This window comes from Durio zibethinus, chromosome 6, assembly GCF_047325235.1.
Source record: "Durio zibethinus cultivar Kanyao isolate XHJ-2024 chromosome 6, ASM4732523v1, whole genome shotgun sequence".
Lineage (NCBI taxonomy): Eukaryota > Viridiplantae > Streptophyta > Magnoliopsida > Malvales > Malvaceae > Durio > Durio zibethinus.
The window spans coordinates 19,634,004-19,652,190 of record NC_143167.1 but is presented as its reverse complement, the minus strand read 5'-3'; the positions used below and the strand labels follow the sequence as shown (position 1 = coordinate 19,652,190).

General features: G+C 34.3%; 1 protein-coding gene across 1 annotated transcript in view; it reads left to right on the top strand.

The window, feature by feature from the left end:
• The first annotated feature begins 8,361 nt into the window (after positions 1 to 8,361).
• Positions 8,362 to 18,187, top strand: part of LOC111284351 (uncharacterized) — a 49,835-nt gene continuing 40,009 nt past the window's right edge. Inside the window, exons 1-2 of the mRNA XM_089761573.1 lie at positions 8,362 to 9,303; positions 9,816 to 9,954. Of these exons, the coding sequence (XP_089617699.1) occupies positions 8,362 to 9,303; positions 9,816 to 9,954 (1,081 nt within the window). The remainder of the gene's footprint in view (positions 9,304 to 9,815; positions 9,955 to 18,187) is intronic.

Sequence of the window (18,187 nt, the reverse complement as noted above, 5' to 3'; positions counted from 1 at the left end):
TTTGAATAGTAATAGTGATGAAGTGAGATCTTAGCTAGCATTTTATTTAGCTATTCCACCACACTATACTCATTGTGTTTGATTAACCTTAGGAACTCACAAGCCTTATTTTTGGAAATAGGTTTTTAGTATTCTTGATTTGGTGCTGCCATAGAATCTTTCCTATTCATAGAATCTTTCTTATTCCTCTCTTCTTCTCTAACTTTTGCTTTCTCCTTTTGGCCTTCTCTAACATTTCTGAAGAGTAACATCATTCGTTTCTAGTCATGCCACCCACCCCGATTATGTTTGTAATATCAAAATTGCTTGTCATATCTCCTTCATTTGATCCTGTCATTACAACATCATAGTTGTATTTCCATGGTATCACCTTATTACTCTGGTACAGGAAAAGACTAGGAATTTTGAAAGTTATAACTAGTTTAGAGGTGGGTTGACTCTCCACTGGCTTTGACTTCTTATAATATACGGTCATTGGTTTTAGGATAAGCTTTGAAACCTACTCGGTAGCAGATATCTCTACATTCTTTGAACCCCTTCATCTTCGTAGAATTTAACTTGGAACGAGTTCATCAATTGTTGTAGAATTTGGTGAAATTGATCAAAATGTTTGATTAAATGCCCCATAGCTCCTTTTATGGTATTTACACATTTGGGTCAGATTATATTTTCCCAATAAGTACATGGGTCCACTAGATATAGCATTTTTGCCTCCAACAAAGCATTAAAGACTTAGCCATAGAATTTGAAAACATTTAATGAACTACAAGACGCCTATGATGAATTAGCCATAGAATTTGAAAACATGAGCACGAAATATAAGAAAATGGTCTCTAAATTGAAACTAGAAAATGAATCATTGACTAAACCAAAAGAAGATTTAGAAAAGTAAGTTGAGCTTTTAAAGTTGAATGTAAATGACTTGACTAAGAAAAATGAAATTTTGCATAATTCATTTTCTAGATTTTATATAGGACATCAAAAGCTCAATGACATGCTTGAAACACAAAGAGCTTTCTTTGATAAAGATGGACTAGGTTATAGTGGTGGCAACAAAGAAACTCATTTAAAGAATTTCCTTATTAAGCCAAATGATTCATCTAACATGTGTGCACATTGTCATAAATTGGGTCATTTTATACAATTTTGTTCCTTGAAGAAAGTCACTTATAGAGGTAAGCTCATTAAGAGAGTGTGGATTCCAAAAAGAGTTAGCACATCTCAAGATGAGGTTACTAAAATGAAGTGGATTCCAAAAGGCATAAAAATTGTTAGTACTAACACTTAAGGACCCAAGAAAATTTGGGTACCCAAAATAAAAATTTAATTGTGTTTTTGTAGGTGGATGAGCATTGCTACAAAGCCAATTCAAGCAAGAACAATCCATGGTACCTTGATAATGAATGCTTAAAACACATGACCAAAGGCAAAACTCTCTTTAAGGACTTGAAAGTTAAAAGTGGAGGAGATGTTACATTTGGTGACAACTCAAAAGGCCAAATTGAAGGGATTGGCTCCATTTGGTAACAATTCCTCTACTACTATTGAAAATGTTTTACTTGTAAAAGGTCTCAAGCATAATTTACTTAGCATTAGTCAATTGTGAGATAAAGGATTTATGGTTGCGTTTGAATCCATGTGCTATCAAGTAATTGATATCAAAACTAACAAACTTGTTTTTGCTAGACATCATCAAGGAAATATTTATGTAGTGCATCTAGATTACCTATCCTTTAAAAATGTTTATTTTATGGCTCAAAAAGAAAATGAGAGTTGGATTTGGCATAGAAGGCTTGGACATGCAAGTATGCATGTAATTTCAGAACTTTCTCAAAATCATTTGGTTGTTGATTTGCCAAAGTTGAAATATAAAAATGACAAGGTTTGTGATGCATGTGCTCAAGGAAAACAAAGAAGAATTTCTTTCAAACCTAATAATTGCATTTCAACTACTAGACCTCTTCAACTACTTCATATTGATCTTTTTGGCCCTACTAGAATAATGAGTTTTCTTTGAAAACAATATGGGTTTGTTATTGTTGATGATTTTACTACATTCATATGGGTTCTCTTTTTACATTCAAAGAATGAGGCTTTGGAAAAATTCATCACTTTTAGCAAACAAATGCAAAATGAAAAAAGTTATTCAATTACTAGTATTAGAAGTGATGATGGAAAGGAATTTGAAAATCTTGGCTTTAATGTATTTTGTAGTGAAAATGGTATTAGCCACAATTTTTCTGCTCATAAAACTCTTCAACAAAATGGGGTAGTAGAAAGGAGAAATAGAACCTTAGAAGAAATGGCTAGAACCATGCTTTGTGAAAATAATTTACCTAGATATTTTTGGGCGAAAGCCATAAATACTTCTTGTTATATTATAAATAGAGCTATGATTAGGCCAATTTTGAAGAAAACTCCCTATCAACTTGTTATAGGAAAAAGGCCTAACATAAGTTGTTTTCATTCTTTTGGTTGCAAGTGTTTTATTTTGAATAATGAAAAAAAATGATCTTGGTAAATTTGATGCAAAAAGTGATGAATGGATTTTCCTAGGATATTTTTTGAAATCAAAAGCTTATAGAGTTTTTAATAAAAGAACATTAGTGGTTGAAAAATCTATACATGTTATTTTTGATGAGTCTAACCCATCTCCGAGAAAGGTGCTTCTTGATGATAATGATGTAGGCATACTTCAAGAATGGATCAATGATGCACCTCATGACATTGAGGAGAACAATAAAAAAGAAGATGATTAGTTTATAGAGGAGCCACAACACATAGAGAGAGAGCTAAATCACCCTAGAGAAAGGAAGTATGTCAAAGATAATGAAATTATTGGTGATCCAACTCAAAGGGTAAGAACTAGATCCTCTTATAATGTATGGAATTATGTTGCTTTCCTATCTCATATTGAACCCAAAAATATAGATGAAGCCTTAGGAAATGATCATTGGGTTTTGGCCAAGCAAGAAGAACTGAACTAATTTGAAAGAAGCCAAGGATGGAATCTTGTACCTAGGCCTAGTAATCATCCTACTATAGGCACAAAATGGGTTTTTAGGAATAAAATGGACGAGCATGGGAATGTTATTAGGAACAATTGGTAGGTCAAGTGTATAGTCAAGAAGAGGCAATTGATTATGATGAAACTTATGCCCCAGTTGCAAGGTTAGAGGCCATAAGAATGTTGCTTGTATTTGCATGTTTTAAAATTTTCAAGCTTTTTCAAATGGATGTCAAGAGTGCATTCTTAATGGTTTTATAAATGAAGAAGTGTATGTAGAGCAACCTCCTGATTTTGAAAATCCAATATTTCCATTATATGGTTTAAAACAAGCTCCTAAAGCTTGGTATTAAAAATATGGTTTTAATAGAGGTAAGGTTGATACTACGTTTTTTATTAAAACAAAAGGAAAAGACATTCTCATAGTGCAAATTTATATCGATAATATTATATTCGGTGCTACTAATGAAATTCTTTGTCAAGAATTTGCTAAGATTATGTAAAGTGAATTTGACATAAGCATGATGGGAGAACTCACATTCTTTTTAGGACTACAAGTAAAGCAAACAAAAGATGGCACCTTCATTAATCAAGCCAAATACATTAAGGATTTGCTCATAAGGTTTGGATTGAAAGAATCAAAGCCTTGCTTAACACCAATGAGCACTTCAACAAAACTTGACAAGGATGAAGGAGGTAAATGTGTTGACTCTAAACTTTATAGGTCTATGATTAGTTCATTACAATATCTTACTACTAGTAGATCCAATATTATGTTTAATGTATATTTATGTGCTAGATTTCAATCGTCACCTAGAGAATCACATTTATCTGCTGTCAAAAGAATTTTTAGGTACCTTAAGGCACCCCTAATTTAAAAAGGTGATATTGTGATTGAATATGTTGATACCTTGCATCAACTAGCTGATATCTTCACAAAACCTATTGATAAGGATAGATTTTATGTAATTAGAGGTGAACTTGGTATGATGAATGTTCCTTGAAGTGAATTTCTTGATGTTATGATGAATAGTGCACTCTTGATTAATCAAATGTGTGTTTTCTAAATTTTTCTTTGGTTTGTGGATGATTGTAGAATGCATGTTTGAATGATCATATTGCATGGTTTTTAAATCTTTTATTTTTAAAAAAATGCTACAGCAAAAACCAATCGATCCCCTTTGGAATGGATCGATTGGTTCTTCACCCCGTAGCCAAATTAAAAGGAAAACATAGGGAACCGATCGATCTCTTTGGGACAAGATTGATCAGATGTGTAGACAGTAGCCAATTTTAGTTGAACCCATGCAAAATTGATTGATCCCCTTTGGACAGGATCGATCCCCTTGGTTCTTCACCTCGTAGCCAAATTAAAAGGAAAACATAGGGAACCGATCGATCTCTTTGGGACAAGATCGATCATATGTGTAGACAGTAGCCAATTTTAGTTGAACCCATGCAAAATTGATCGATCCCCTTTGGACAGGATCGATCGGGTATTCAACTAGTAGCTAAAAGGAGTTGGAGACTTGCAAAACCAATCAATACCCTTCAAACCCAATCGATCCATTCCAGCAAGAATCATAACCGATCAATCCCCTACTTTAGCCAATCGATCAGGTCATGTTTCTTTGGCGTGATAAAGTTGGGTCTTCTCCTAGTTGACCAATCATTTAAGCTTTCTTCTCCTGTTAATCTTTTTTCCAAACTCAACCTCTCCAAACCCTACACACTCTCATTCATTTCTCACCCAAAATTAATCTTTCTTAGCTACATCTCTTGTAAATTTCTTCACTCCAACTTGATCTCTTACCGAAATTTCTCTTTAAAACCCATCAAATCACACAAAAATTCAAACCCATCTTTTCTCACTCTAGAAGGTTGATCTACCACACTCACTCACTTTTCTTACATCACACAAACATATCTTGCTCCCCATCATCTACTATCATAAATTCACTCGTCAATTTCACCTCAACATGGCCCCAAAAACCAAAGTCACTACTGGAATAAGAAAATCTCCTAAGGGAGGCTTCAAGCTCAATGATGAAACCCTCTTTCAATTAAAATTTCAACAATCCAGATGCAAAAGATCGGTATGAGACTCATTTTGCACACTAGGAAGCAAAGCCTGGGAGGGTAATCTCATTAGATTTCCTTTAATCCATAGAGTTTCCCTATTTGCATGCAATTTGGACGATTATATTATTTATACATGGATGGTCTACTATTTGAGAATCTAGTAAGAGTTTTCTATAGTAATGCTAGCTATGTCCAAATTGAAGGATCAAATAGGCATTACCTTGATAGATTCAGAACTTATGTGATGGGGAAAGAAATATTAGTTACCAAACAAGTGCTAGCTAAAGCTTTTAAGTTAGATGATAAGGGGGAAACAAACACTAGATGTGACATGGTATAACTTGCTAACACATCATTAGCAATCACAATCTACAAGTTGCTCCCACTCAAGCCTCTAGGTTATCCATGCATGATAGGTTGCTCCACCTCATTGTTACTCATGTATTAGCACCTTTCGGGACACAATACTCCACCATTGGAAGCAAGATTATTGGTGGATGTATAAGATCAAGCATAAACATAAACAAAATTTGGTGCACTTTATTTTTCATGATATGATGAGGATAATTCATAATAACGATTATACCTTGATATATAGGTATGCCATAAGTAATCTTTTGAGGCATTTGGAGGTGAATACTAGAGGAGATAAGCAGATGGTATTCAATGACCCATTTAGTATTCTAGGGGCTCCTACACTACATAGCATGGTGTATGTTAAAAATACAGCTAGACTATAGGTTAAAAAAGGTGATATTGGGGCTGCACAAGTAGAAGGGGAAGAGCAAGAACTTTTAGATATGCCTGAACCTCAAGATGAACCCTCTACCCCACCATTCAATACTCAAGAAGCCTTAGAGATGCTCCTGCTTCAAATGAATAGCTTGCATTCCGTGGTTGGCAATATGAACACCATACTGGAAATTATGGAAGAAACTTAGAATGAGCTGGTAGCATAAGTTCACCATCTTCAAGATGACATTAAGGAAATGAGGTCTACAAATCTGCACCTGAGGCAGCCTTTCTCTCACTCTCCTCATCCTCATGAATCTCCTCATTCTCCACCTCTACCTCAATGAGCTTTACTAGTGCCATTTTCTTATGTTTTCCCACATCTTTGTATTTTGTAAATCTATCTTTGCATTATGGTTTGTAAACTTTGATTTTCTATTAATGAACTTTATCTTTCATTATCATATTTCTTATACTTTATGGCATGTGATATTATTGTGTTAAGTGGCCTTGAATTGATTATACTCATTTTGATATACTTCATCCTTTTTGCTATGACAAAAAAAAAGAGAAATATTGGTATGAAAAATTGCTTTGATGATGCTTTGGTGATCCAAATGATATTGATGGTTTTGGTGATGTTGGTTTTGCCTAGTTGCCTTAAAACTTATGCTTAAATTCATGAGGAGTTATATTGTTATTCATGGGGAGTTTGCTTTTCACAAATTTAGGGGGAGCTTGTTTTTCAAAAGAAAAAAAATTTTTCATGCAAATTTTTCATTTGGTTTTGTCATATCAAAAAGGGAGAGATTGTTAGCCTTGAATTGATCAAGAGTTTTGATTTGACAAAACAAAAATTTGCCTAACTTGAATTAATCTTTTCTAAGCTTAAATTGAACATTTTTCCACCCTTCTATCTTGCCAAAATCCATTTGAGAACCAAAACAAGTCAAATTTTTGGAACAAAACCTGATTAGTGCAAGTTTTGATAGAAGAGATCGATCCCCTAAGGGAAGGGATCGATCCCCTCCTTACCAGATCGATCCCCTAGCAGAAGGGATCGATCATGTTTTCTTTCAGAACAGAAATTCTTCATGTTTTGGCAAAAACCAATTGATCCCCTCCCTATAGGGATCGATTGGTTGAGGTTTTAAACTGATTAAATCAATCCCCTCATTCAAAAGATCGATCATTTTTTCATACAAAAAGTTTTCATCGTGCAATTTTCCAAAAAAGAGATTGATACCCCCCCACATAGGGGATCGATCACCTAAGGCAATGATCGATCCCCTCTTCAAGGGATCAATGGGTTGCTCAAACAGAATGCTCTTCAAGTCTGAAAATCCAAAAAAGGGATCAATCCCCCCACATAAGGGATCAATCACCTAAAGAATGGATCGATCCATTGAATGAAGGGATCGATCGGGTAAAGCTTTTCAAGCACAAAATCATGCTTCTTTCAACCTGAACCAATCGATCCCATCCTTTAGGGGATCAATTCTCTGAAGGTCAGAAATTTTCAACGATTATTTTTTGTCTAAAATTTTTATAGGTTTGAAGCATTAAATGCATTCCAATGGCTCTCAACTTCTTCCTACCTATAAATCAAGCATTCCACTGCAGACCAAGAGTAACAAAAGCCAAGAGAACTTATTGCTATTCACCTACCAATTTGTTCAAGCATTTAAAGCTGAAAATTGCAAAATTCATATCAATCTTTCTCTATTTTCTTATCTATACTATTGTGTACTTCAACTTAGCAAACACCTAATCTTTGAGAAGTTCTTAAAGTTTGCAAAACACTTCAAAAAATCTATATTGTGAGTTTGCAAGCGTAAAGGGGAGGATAACCCTTAAGAGTGTGTAGTATTTAGTTTGTAAAGCTTTGTGAAGCTTAGTTGTAATCTTTAACTTATAGTGGATTAAACTCCTTAGCAAGAGGTTAAGAGAGAGGACATAGGTGCCTAAGAAAAGACCGAACCTCTATAGATCTTGGTGTTAAATTCTCTAACCCTATCTCCTATTTACTTTCAGTTATTGTGCTTATTTGCTTAGATAATTTGTTTAGTTAAATTTGTGCTTATTGAATATTGTTTTTGAAGATTTTATTAAAACCAATTCACTCTTCCTCTTGATTTATTCTAAGTCTTTGAGCTAACAATTGGTATCAGAGCTAGTATTCTTTTTTGTAGGTTTAATAACCCAAGAGTGATCCTAAAAATGGCTTAAAGAAATATGGCAATTAGAGTGGAAGAATAATCTTCAAGCTACAACAACTATAGTGGCCAACAAAAGGTGCATCTCATGGCAAATGAAACAATTGCAACATCTTTTAGAAATAAAAGGCATTCAATTGTAAGACCCCCTCTCTTTGTTGGTGACAACTACTCCTATTAGAAGATTAGGATGAGGTTGTTCATTCAAGCTAATGATTATGAAGTTTGGAGGGTCATTGTAAATGGTCTTCAAATTCCAATAAAGATGGTGGATAGTAGGAAATGATCAAGCTAGAGAATGAATGAGATGTCAATGACATGAAGATGGCTCAACTCAATGCCAAAGCAATGCATACACTCTTTTGTGCAATATGGCCAAGTGAGTACAATAGAGTCTTCTTGTGCGAAAATACAAAGGAAATTTGGGATAAGTTAACTATTACTCATGAAGGTACAAATCAAGTCAAGGAGACAAAAATTGGCATGCTCACTCATGATTATGAGCTATTCAAGATGAAACCAGATGAAACCATTAGTGAGATGTCAAACCGCTTCACTGACATAATTAATGGTTTAAAAGCTCTTGGAAAAACTTACTCAAATATGGAGATAGTGAAGAAAATTCTCAATAGTCTACCAAAGAGCTGGAAAGCCAAAGTGACAGCCATTGAAGAGTTCAAAGATCCTCACAAACTCTTTTTGGATGAACTAACGGGCTCTCTCTTCACCTATGAAATAAAGATCAGAAGAGGACAAGAACCAATCAAGAAAGGTGGCATTGCTCTCAAATCTACCTTTCAAGAAGATGAGGAAAATTTTACACAAGAGGAGGATGATAAAGATGAAGAGATGGCCATGTTTGTAAAGAGATTCAAAAAGTTCATAAAGATGAACAAATTCTCAAGTAGAACAAAACCACAAAGGGAGATGACTAAAGGGGCATCAAGTAGAATAGAAAGGGATCAAATTATTTGCTATGAATGCAACAAATCGGGTTGCATTAAACTTGATTGTCCTTTGTGGAAGAAGCAAAACATGACCAAGCCAAAAAAGAAAGCTATGGTAGTAACATGGAGTGATAGTGACTTCTTCGATGATGAATCAAACAAAGGGGAAGTAGCCAATCTATGTCTCATGGGTCTTGATGAGCCCAAGGTAACCTCTAATCCATGTGATTCAAATTCATACACATTTGATGAATTACAAGATGCCTATGATGAATTAGCCATAGAATTTGAAAACATGAGCATGAAATATAGGAAAATGGTCTCTAAATTGAAACTAGAAAATGAATCATTGACTAAAGCAAAAGAAGATTTAGAAAAGAAAATTGAGCTCTTAAAGTTGAATGTAAATGACTTGACTAAGAAAAATGAAAATTTGCATAATTCATTTTCTAGATTTTATATGGGACATCAAAAGCTCAATGACTTGCTTGAAACACAAAGAGCTTTTTTTGATAAAGATGGACTAGGTTATAATAGTGGCAACAAAGAAACTCATTTAAATAATTTCCTTGTTAAGCCAAATGATTCATCTAACATGTGTGCACATTGTCATAAATTGGATCATTCTATATAATATTGTTCCTTGAAGAAAGTCACTTATAGAGGTAAGCTCATTAGGAGAGTGTGGATTTCAAAAGGAGTTAACACATCTCAAGAAGAGGTTACTAAAATGAAGCGGATTCTAAAAGGCACAAAAATTGTTAGTACTAACACTCAAGGACCTAAGAAAATTTGGGTGCCCAAAACAAAAATTTAATTGTGTTTTTGTAGATGGATGAGCATTGCTACAAAGCCAATTCAAACAAGAACAATCCATGGTACGTTGATAATGGATGCTCAAAACACATGACTGGAGACAAAACTCTCTTTAAGGACTTGAAAGCTAAAAGTGGAGGAGATGTTACATTTGGTGACAACTCTAAAGACCAAATTGAAGGGATTGGCTCCATTGGTAACAATTCCTCTACTACTATTGAAAATGTTTTACTTGTAAAAGGTCTCAAGCATAATTTACCTAGCATTAGTCAATTGTGTGATAAAATATTTAGGGATGTGTTTGAATCCATGTGCTGTCAAATAATTAATGTCAAAACTAACAAACTTATTTTTGTTGGACATCATTAAAGAAATATTTATGTAGTGCATCTAGATGACCTATCCTCTAAAAATGTTTATTTTATGGCTTAAAAAGAAAATGAGAGTTAGATTTGGCATAGAAGGCTTTGACATGCAAGTATGCATGTAATTTCAAAACTTTCTCAAAATGATTTGGTTGCTGGTTTGCCAAAGTTGAAATATGAAAATGATAAGGTTTGTGATGCAAGTGCTCAAGGAAAACATAGAAGAATTTCTTTCAAACCTAAGAATTGCATTTCAACTACTAGACCTCTTCAACTACTTCATATTGATCTTTTTAACCCTACTAGAACAATGAGTTTTGGTGGAAAACAATATGGGTTTGTTATTGTTGATGATTTTACTAGATTCACATGGGTTCTCTTTTTGCATTCAAAGAATGAGGCTTTGGAAAAATTCATCACTTTTAGCAAACAAATACAAAATGAAAAAGGTTATCCAATTAATAGTATTAGAAGTGATGATGGAAAGGAATTTAAAAATCTTGGCTTTAATGTATTTTGTAGGGAAAATGGTATTAGCCACAATTTTTCTGCTCCTAGAACTCCTTAACAAAATGGGCTAGTAGAAAGGAGAAATAGAACCTTGGAAGAAATGGCTAGAACCATGCTTTGTGAAAATAATTTACCTAGATATTTTTGGGTAAAAGTCATAAATACTTCTTGTTATATTATAAATAGAGCTATGATTAGGCCAATTTTCAAGAAAACTCCTTATGAGCTTTTTAAAGGAAAAAGGCCTAACATAAGTTATTTTCATTTTTTTGGTTGCAAGTGTTTTATTTTGAATAATGGAAAAGAAGATCTTGGTAAATTTGATGCAAAAAGTGATGAAGGGATTTTCGTAGGATATTCTTTGAATTCAAAAGCTTATAGAGTTTTTAATAAAAGAACATTAGTGGTTGAAGAATCTATACATGTTATTTTTTATGAGTCTAACCCACATTCGAGAAAGGTGTTTCTTGATGATGATGATATAGGTATACTTCAAGAATGGATTAATGATGCACCTCATGACATTGAGGAGAACAATCTAAAGGAAGATGATGAGTTTATAGAGAAGTTACAACACATAGAGAGAGAGCCAAATCACCCTAAAGAAAGGAGGTATGTCAAAGATAATGAAATTATTGGTGATCTTACTCAAACGGTAAGAACTAGATCCTCTTATAAATGTATGTAATTATGCTGCTTTCCTATCTCATATTGAACCCAAAAATATAGATGAAGCCTTAGGCGATGATCATTGGATTTTGGCCTTGCAAGAGGAATTGAACCAATTTGAACGAAACCAAGTATGGAATCTTATACCTAGGCCTAGTGATCATCCTACTATAGGCACAAAATGGGTTTTTAGGAATAAAATGGATGAGCATAGAAATGTTATTAGGAACAAAGCTAGATTGGTAGCTCAAGGGTATAGTCAAGAAGAGGGAATTGATTATGATGAAACCTATGCCCCGGTTGCAAGGTTAGAGGCCATAAGAAAGTTTCTTGCATTTGCTTGTTTTAAAAATTTCAAGCTTTTTCAAATGGATGTCAAGAGTGCATTTCTTAATGGTTTTTATAAATGAAGAAGTGTATGTAAAGTAACCTCTTGGTTTTGAAAGTCTAAAATTTCCAAAATCATTTTTATAAATTGACAAAAACATTATATGGTTTAAAACAAGCTCCTAGAGCTTGGTATGAAAGATTGTCAAATTTTTTAATAAAAAATGGTTTTAATAGAGGTAAGGTTGATACTACACTTTTTATTAAAATAAAAGGAAAGGGCATTCTCATTGTGCAAATTTATGTTGATGATATTATATTCGGTGCTACTAATGAAATTCTTTGTCAAGAATTTGCTAAGATTATGCAAGGTGAATTTGAAATGAGCATGCTGGGAGAACTGACATTCTTCTTGGGACTACAAGTAAAGCAAACAAAAGATGGCACCTTCATCAATCAAGTCAAATACATCAAGGATTTGCTCATAAGGTTTGGATTGAAAGAATTAAAGACTTGCTTAACACCAATGAGCACTTCAACAAAACTTGACAAGGATAAAGGAGGTAAATGTGTTGACTCTAAACTTTATAGGTCTATGGTTGGTTCATTACTATATCTTACTGCTAGTAGACTTGATATTATGTTTAGTGTATGTTTACGTGCTAGATTTCAATCTTCACCTAGAGAATCACATTTATTTGCTATCGAAAGAATTTTTAGGTACCTTAAAGACACCTCTAATTTAGGATTATAGTATCCAAAAGGCTCATCTTTTGCTTTACATGCCTATTCCGATGCAAATTTTGGTGGATGCAAAATTGATAGAAAAAGCACATTTGGTACTTGTCAATTGTTTGGAAATATACTCATATCATGGTTTTTCAAAAAACAAAATAGTGTTGTTCAATCTACAACTGAAATCGAATATGTGGCGGTCGGAAGTTGTTATGCCTAAGTGTTATGGATTAAGAAACAATTGGAGGATTTTGGAATAACCATGGATCATATTCCCATTAAATATGATAACACTAGTGCCATCAATCTCACTAAAAATTCAATTCAATAGTCTAGAACCAAACATATTGAAATTAGGCATCATTTTATTAGAGATCATGTTCAAAAAGGTGATACTGTGATTGAATATGTTGATACCTTTCATCAACTAGCTAATATCTTTACAAAACCTCTCGATAAGGATAGATTTTATGCAATTAGTGGTGAACTTGGTATGATGAATGTTCCTTTAAGTGAATTTCTTGATGTTATGATGAATAGTGCACTCTTGATTGATCAAATGTGTGTTTTCTAAATTTTTCTTTGATTTGTACATGATTGTAAAATACATGTTTGAATGATCATATTGCATGGTTTTTAAATCTTTTATCTAAAAAAAATGCTATAGTGTAAACCAATCAATCCCCTTTGGAATGGATTGATTGGTTCTTTGCCCCGTAGCCAAATTAAAGGGAAAACATAGGGAACTGATCGATCCCCTTGGGATAGGATCGATCAAATGTGTAGGCAGTAGCCAATTTTAGTTGAACCCATGCAGAATCGATTGATCCTCTTTGGATAGAATTGATCGGGTATTCAACCAATAGCTAAAATAGAGTTGGAAACATGCAAAATCGATCGATCCCTTTCAAAACCAATTGATCGGTTCCATGCAAGAACCATAACCGATTGATCCCCTACTTCAGTCGATCGATCGGGTTAATTTTTTGGTGTGATAAAGTTGGTTCTTCTCCTAGTTGATAGATCATTTTAGCTTTCTTCTCCTGTTCATCTTCTTCCCAAACTCATATTCTCCAAACCCTACACACTTCCACTCATTTATCACCCAAAATTGATCATTCTTAGCTACATCTCTTGTAAATTTCTTCACTCCAACTTGATCTCTTGCCGAAATTCCTCCTTGAAACCTATCAAATCCCTTAAAAATTCATACGTATCTTTTCTCACTCTAAAAGGTTGATCTACCACACTCACTTACCTTTCTTGCATCACATAAACATATCTTGCTCCTCATCATCTACTATCATAAATTCACTCATCAATTTCACCTCAACATGGCCCCAAAAACCAAAGTCACTACCAGAACAAGAAATCCCCCAAGGGAGGCTTCAAGCTCAATGATAAAACCCTCCTTCAATCAAGATTTCAATGATCCAGATGCAAAGGACCGATATGAGACCCATTTTGCACATCGGGAAGTAAAGCCTAGGAAGGTAATCTTATTAGAATTCCTTCAATCCATAGAGTTTCCTTATTTGCATGCTTTTGAGCAATTTGAATGGTTGCATTATTTGTGTATGGATGGTCTACTATTTGAGAATCTAGTAAGAGTTTTCTATAGTAATGCTAACTGTGTCCAAATTAAAGGATCAAATAGGCATTACCTTGATAGATTCAAAACTTATGTGATGGGGAAAGAAATATTAGTTACCAAATGAGTGCTAGCTAAAGCTTTTAAGTTAGATGATGAGGGGGAAACAAACACTAGATGTGACATGGTGCAACTTGCTTAAGACATCTTTAGCAATGACAATCTATAAGTTGCTCCTACTCAAACCTCTAGGTTATCCATGCATGATAGGTTACTCCACCTCATTGTTACTTATGTATTAGCACCTTTTGGGGCATAATACTCCACCATTAGGAAGCAAGATTATTGGTGGATGTATAAGATCAAGCATGAATAGAAGCTAAATTTGGTGCACTTCATTTTTCATGATATGACGAGGATAGTTCAAAATAGTGATTATACCTTGGTATATGGGTATGCCATAAGTAATCTTTTAAGGCATTTGGAGATGAATACTAGAGGAGACAAGCAGATGGTATTCAATGAACCATTTAGTGTTTTAGGGGCTCTTACACTGCATAGCATGGGGTATGTTAAAAATACAACTGGACTATGGGTTAAAAAGGGTGATATTAGGGCTACACAAGTAGAAGGTAAAGAGCAAGAACCTTTAGATATGCCTGAACCTTAAGATGAACCCTCTACCCCACCATTTAATACTCAAGGGGCCTTAGAGATGCTCCTACTTCAAAGGAATAGTTTGTATTCTGTGGTTATGAACACCAGATTGGATACTACAGAGGAAACTTAAAATGAGCTGGTAGCACAAGTTCGCCATCTTCAAGTTGACATTGAACAAATGAGGTCTACATATTCGTACATTAGGCAGCCTTCCTCTCACTTTCCCCATCTTCATCAATCTCCTCATTCTCCACCTCCACTTCAATGAGCTTTACTAGTGCCATTTTCTTATGTTTTCCCACATCTTTGTATTTGTAAATCTATCTTTGCATCATGGTTTGTAAACTTTGATCATTATATTAATAAACCTTATCTTTCATTCTCATATGGCTTATGACTCTGTGGCATGTGATATTGTTGTGTTAAGTGGCCTTAAATTGATTGTACCTTCATTTTGATATACTTCATCCTTTTTGCTATGGCAAAAAGGGGGAGAAATATTGGTATGAAAAATTACTTTCATGATGCTTTGATGATCCAAATGATATTGATGGTTTTGGTGATATTGGTTTTGCCTAGTTGCCTTAAAACTTATGCTTAAATTCAGAGGGAGTTTTCTTTTCAAAAATTCAAGGGGAGCTTGTTTTTTAAAAGGGAAAATGTTTTTCATGCAAATTTTTCATTTGGTTTTGTCATATTAAAAAGGGGAAGATTGTTGGCCTTAAATTGATCAAGAGTTTTGATTTAACAAAACAAAAATTTGCCTAACTTGAATTAATCTTTTCTAAGCTTAATTGAACATTTTTTCATCCTTTTATCTTGCCAAAATCCATTTAAGAACCAAAACAAGTCAAATTCTCAGAATAAAACTTGATTAGTGCAAGTTTTGATAAAAGGGATCGATCCCCTCCTTACTAGATCGATCCCCTAGCAAAAGGGATCGATCTTGTTTTCTTCTAGAACCAAAATTCTTCATGTTTTGGTAAAAACCAATCGATCCCCTCTTTGTAGGGATTGATTGGTTGGGGTTTCAAACTGACCAGATTGATCCCCTTATTAAAGGATCGATCACCCTTTTATACAGAAAGTTTTCATCGTGCAATTTTCCAAAAAAAAGATTGATCCCCCTACATAGGGGATCGATCACCTAAGGCAAGAGATCGATCCCCTCTTCAAGGGATTGATCGGTTGCTCAAATAGAATGCTCCTCAAGTCTGAAAATCCAGAAAAAGGATCGATCCCCCCACATAGGGGATTAATCACCTAAAGAATGGATGATCCCTTAAATGAAGGGATCGATCGGGTAAAGCTTTTCAAGCACAAAATTGTGCTTCCTCCAACCTGAACCAATCGATCCCCTATTTTAAGGGATCGATCCTCTGAAGGTCAGAAACTCCCAACGATTATTTTTTGTCTAAAATTTTTGTAGGTTTAAAGCATTAAATGCATTCCAACGACTCTCAACTTCTTTCTACCTATAAATCAAGCATTTCACTGCAGACCAAGAGTAACAAAAGCCAAGAGAACTTATTGCTATTCACCTACCAATTTGCTCAAGCATTCAAAGCTGAAAAGTGCAAAATTCATATTAGTCTTTTTTTATTTTCTTGTCTATACGATTGTGTACTTCAACTTAGCAAACACCCAATCTTTGAGAGGTTCTTAGAGTTTGCAAAGCACTTCAAAAATTCTATATTGTGAGTTTGTAAGCTTAAGGGGGGATAACCCTTAAGAGTGTGTAGTGTTCAGTTTGTAAAGCTTTGTAAAGCTTGGTTGTAATCTTCAACTTATAATGGATTAAACTCCTTGGTAAGAGAGGCTAAAGGAGAGGACGTAGGTGCCTAAGAAGGACCAAACCTCTATAAATTTTGGTGTCAGATTCTCTAACCCTATCTCTTATTTACTTTCAATTATTGTGCTTATTTACTTAGATAATTTGTTTAGCTAAATTTGTGCTTACTGAATATTATTTTTGAAGATTTTATTAAAACCAATTTACCCCCCTTTTGGTTTATTCCAAGTCTTTGAGTTAACAACATTAATTGTTGCCCTAGTATGGGTTGGTAAAAGATTGCCATTAACATTAGGTGCCCCTTCTTCTTCAAAACTTATCAAGCCTTTCTTTATCAAGTTTTGCACCTTATGTTTCAAAAAAATGCTATTTTCAGTGGAATGGCTTGTGACCCCATAGTGGTAATCATAATAAGCATTTGGGTCATACCATTTAAAGAAAGGTGGTTTCACGAGATCTACAAGGCCACCACTTGCTTCAGTGTTTCTACCTCTTCGACCATTTCTCTTGCTTTACACACCTTTTTGTAAATTTGGGTTGTTAAGTGCTTAATATACCTCTATCTCCCCAAGTTTTCCCTTTTACCACACCATACTTGGTACAATAATTCTCTATGCTCTCTGGCCAATGTAACGATATATTCTTCTTGTTCATTCAACTTTTGTTGCAACCTACTTATGTAACTATTTAGCATATTATTTTTTGTTTGCACTTGGGTACCTTTTTCCTTTAATTTAGCATATTTTTGCTTCAATCGCTCATTTTCATCAGTCAGCTCAGCGATTGTTATCTCATTGGCTTTGACCTTCACTCATAACCTCTTATGTTCATGGTGTAGCTCCTTTAGGTCTTTAATAGCTATATCATGTTCTTTAGCAATCTTACAAACTTTGACTTCATGTTTTTCAGCTTTATCTTTCCATTGATCCTTTTCCTCTTAAATTTTTTAGATTTCTTGCTTTAGCTTATATTTTTTGATCTCAAACTCTCTTTTCGCAAGCTCCACTTCTAATGGTATTTTTTCAAGCTTCTCTTCTGTTGGTTGTTGAAAACCTTCAAGAGTGAATACCACTTCCTTTCCTTGTCTTGCTCTCCAAACCAAGTACCCATGAGTGACCTTATCAATGAACAGTCTAAGACTTACCCTGTGGGGATTTTTTCCATGCTTTAATCACATCATTCATCCTCTGAAATGCTTTTGGCTTATTGTAAGAAAAATTTGACTGATAAAGTTTATATGTCATAGGAATGAACTGTTCTACCCCAACTATCTTCTCACTAGAAGTGGTGCATAACTTATTGCTTCTCATAAACCTAAAAGTGGAACCTCGGTGTTATCTTTACACTGATATAGCATGGGTTCACGATTCATCCATGGGACCAACCATCTCACTTCGATGCTTGTTAGCTTTGTTAAGAAAGCTATCCACTCTTTTTTAGACTTTTGTTCTGGCCACTCACTTTCTAGAATTTTTTATTAGAGCTTGATTGTAAAAATAAAGCTTTGAGAAAGCACTCTTTTACACTCGAAGTGGCTTTTCATTTATAGATACAATAGTTGTATACAGCCTATGAAACACCCTCCATTCTGGTAATAATAACTCAACGATCTAATGGTTTTTGTCAATATCACCATTGAAGGGTTGCAGCCATTGATCACACTTTTGAAGAAGTCAACCACTGTAATTTCAATAAAACCCAAAACCTTCAAAAAAATCACCATTTCATAATGGTGAAG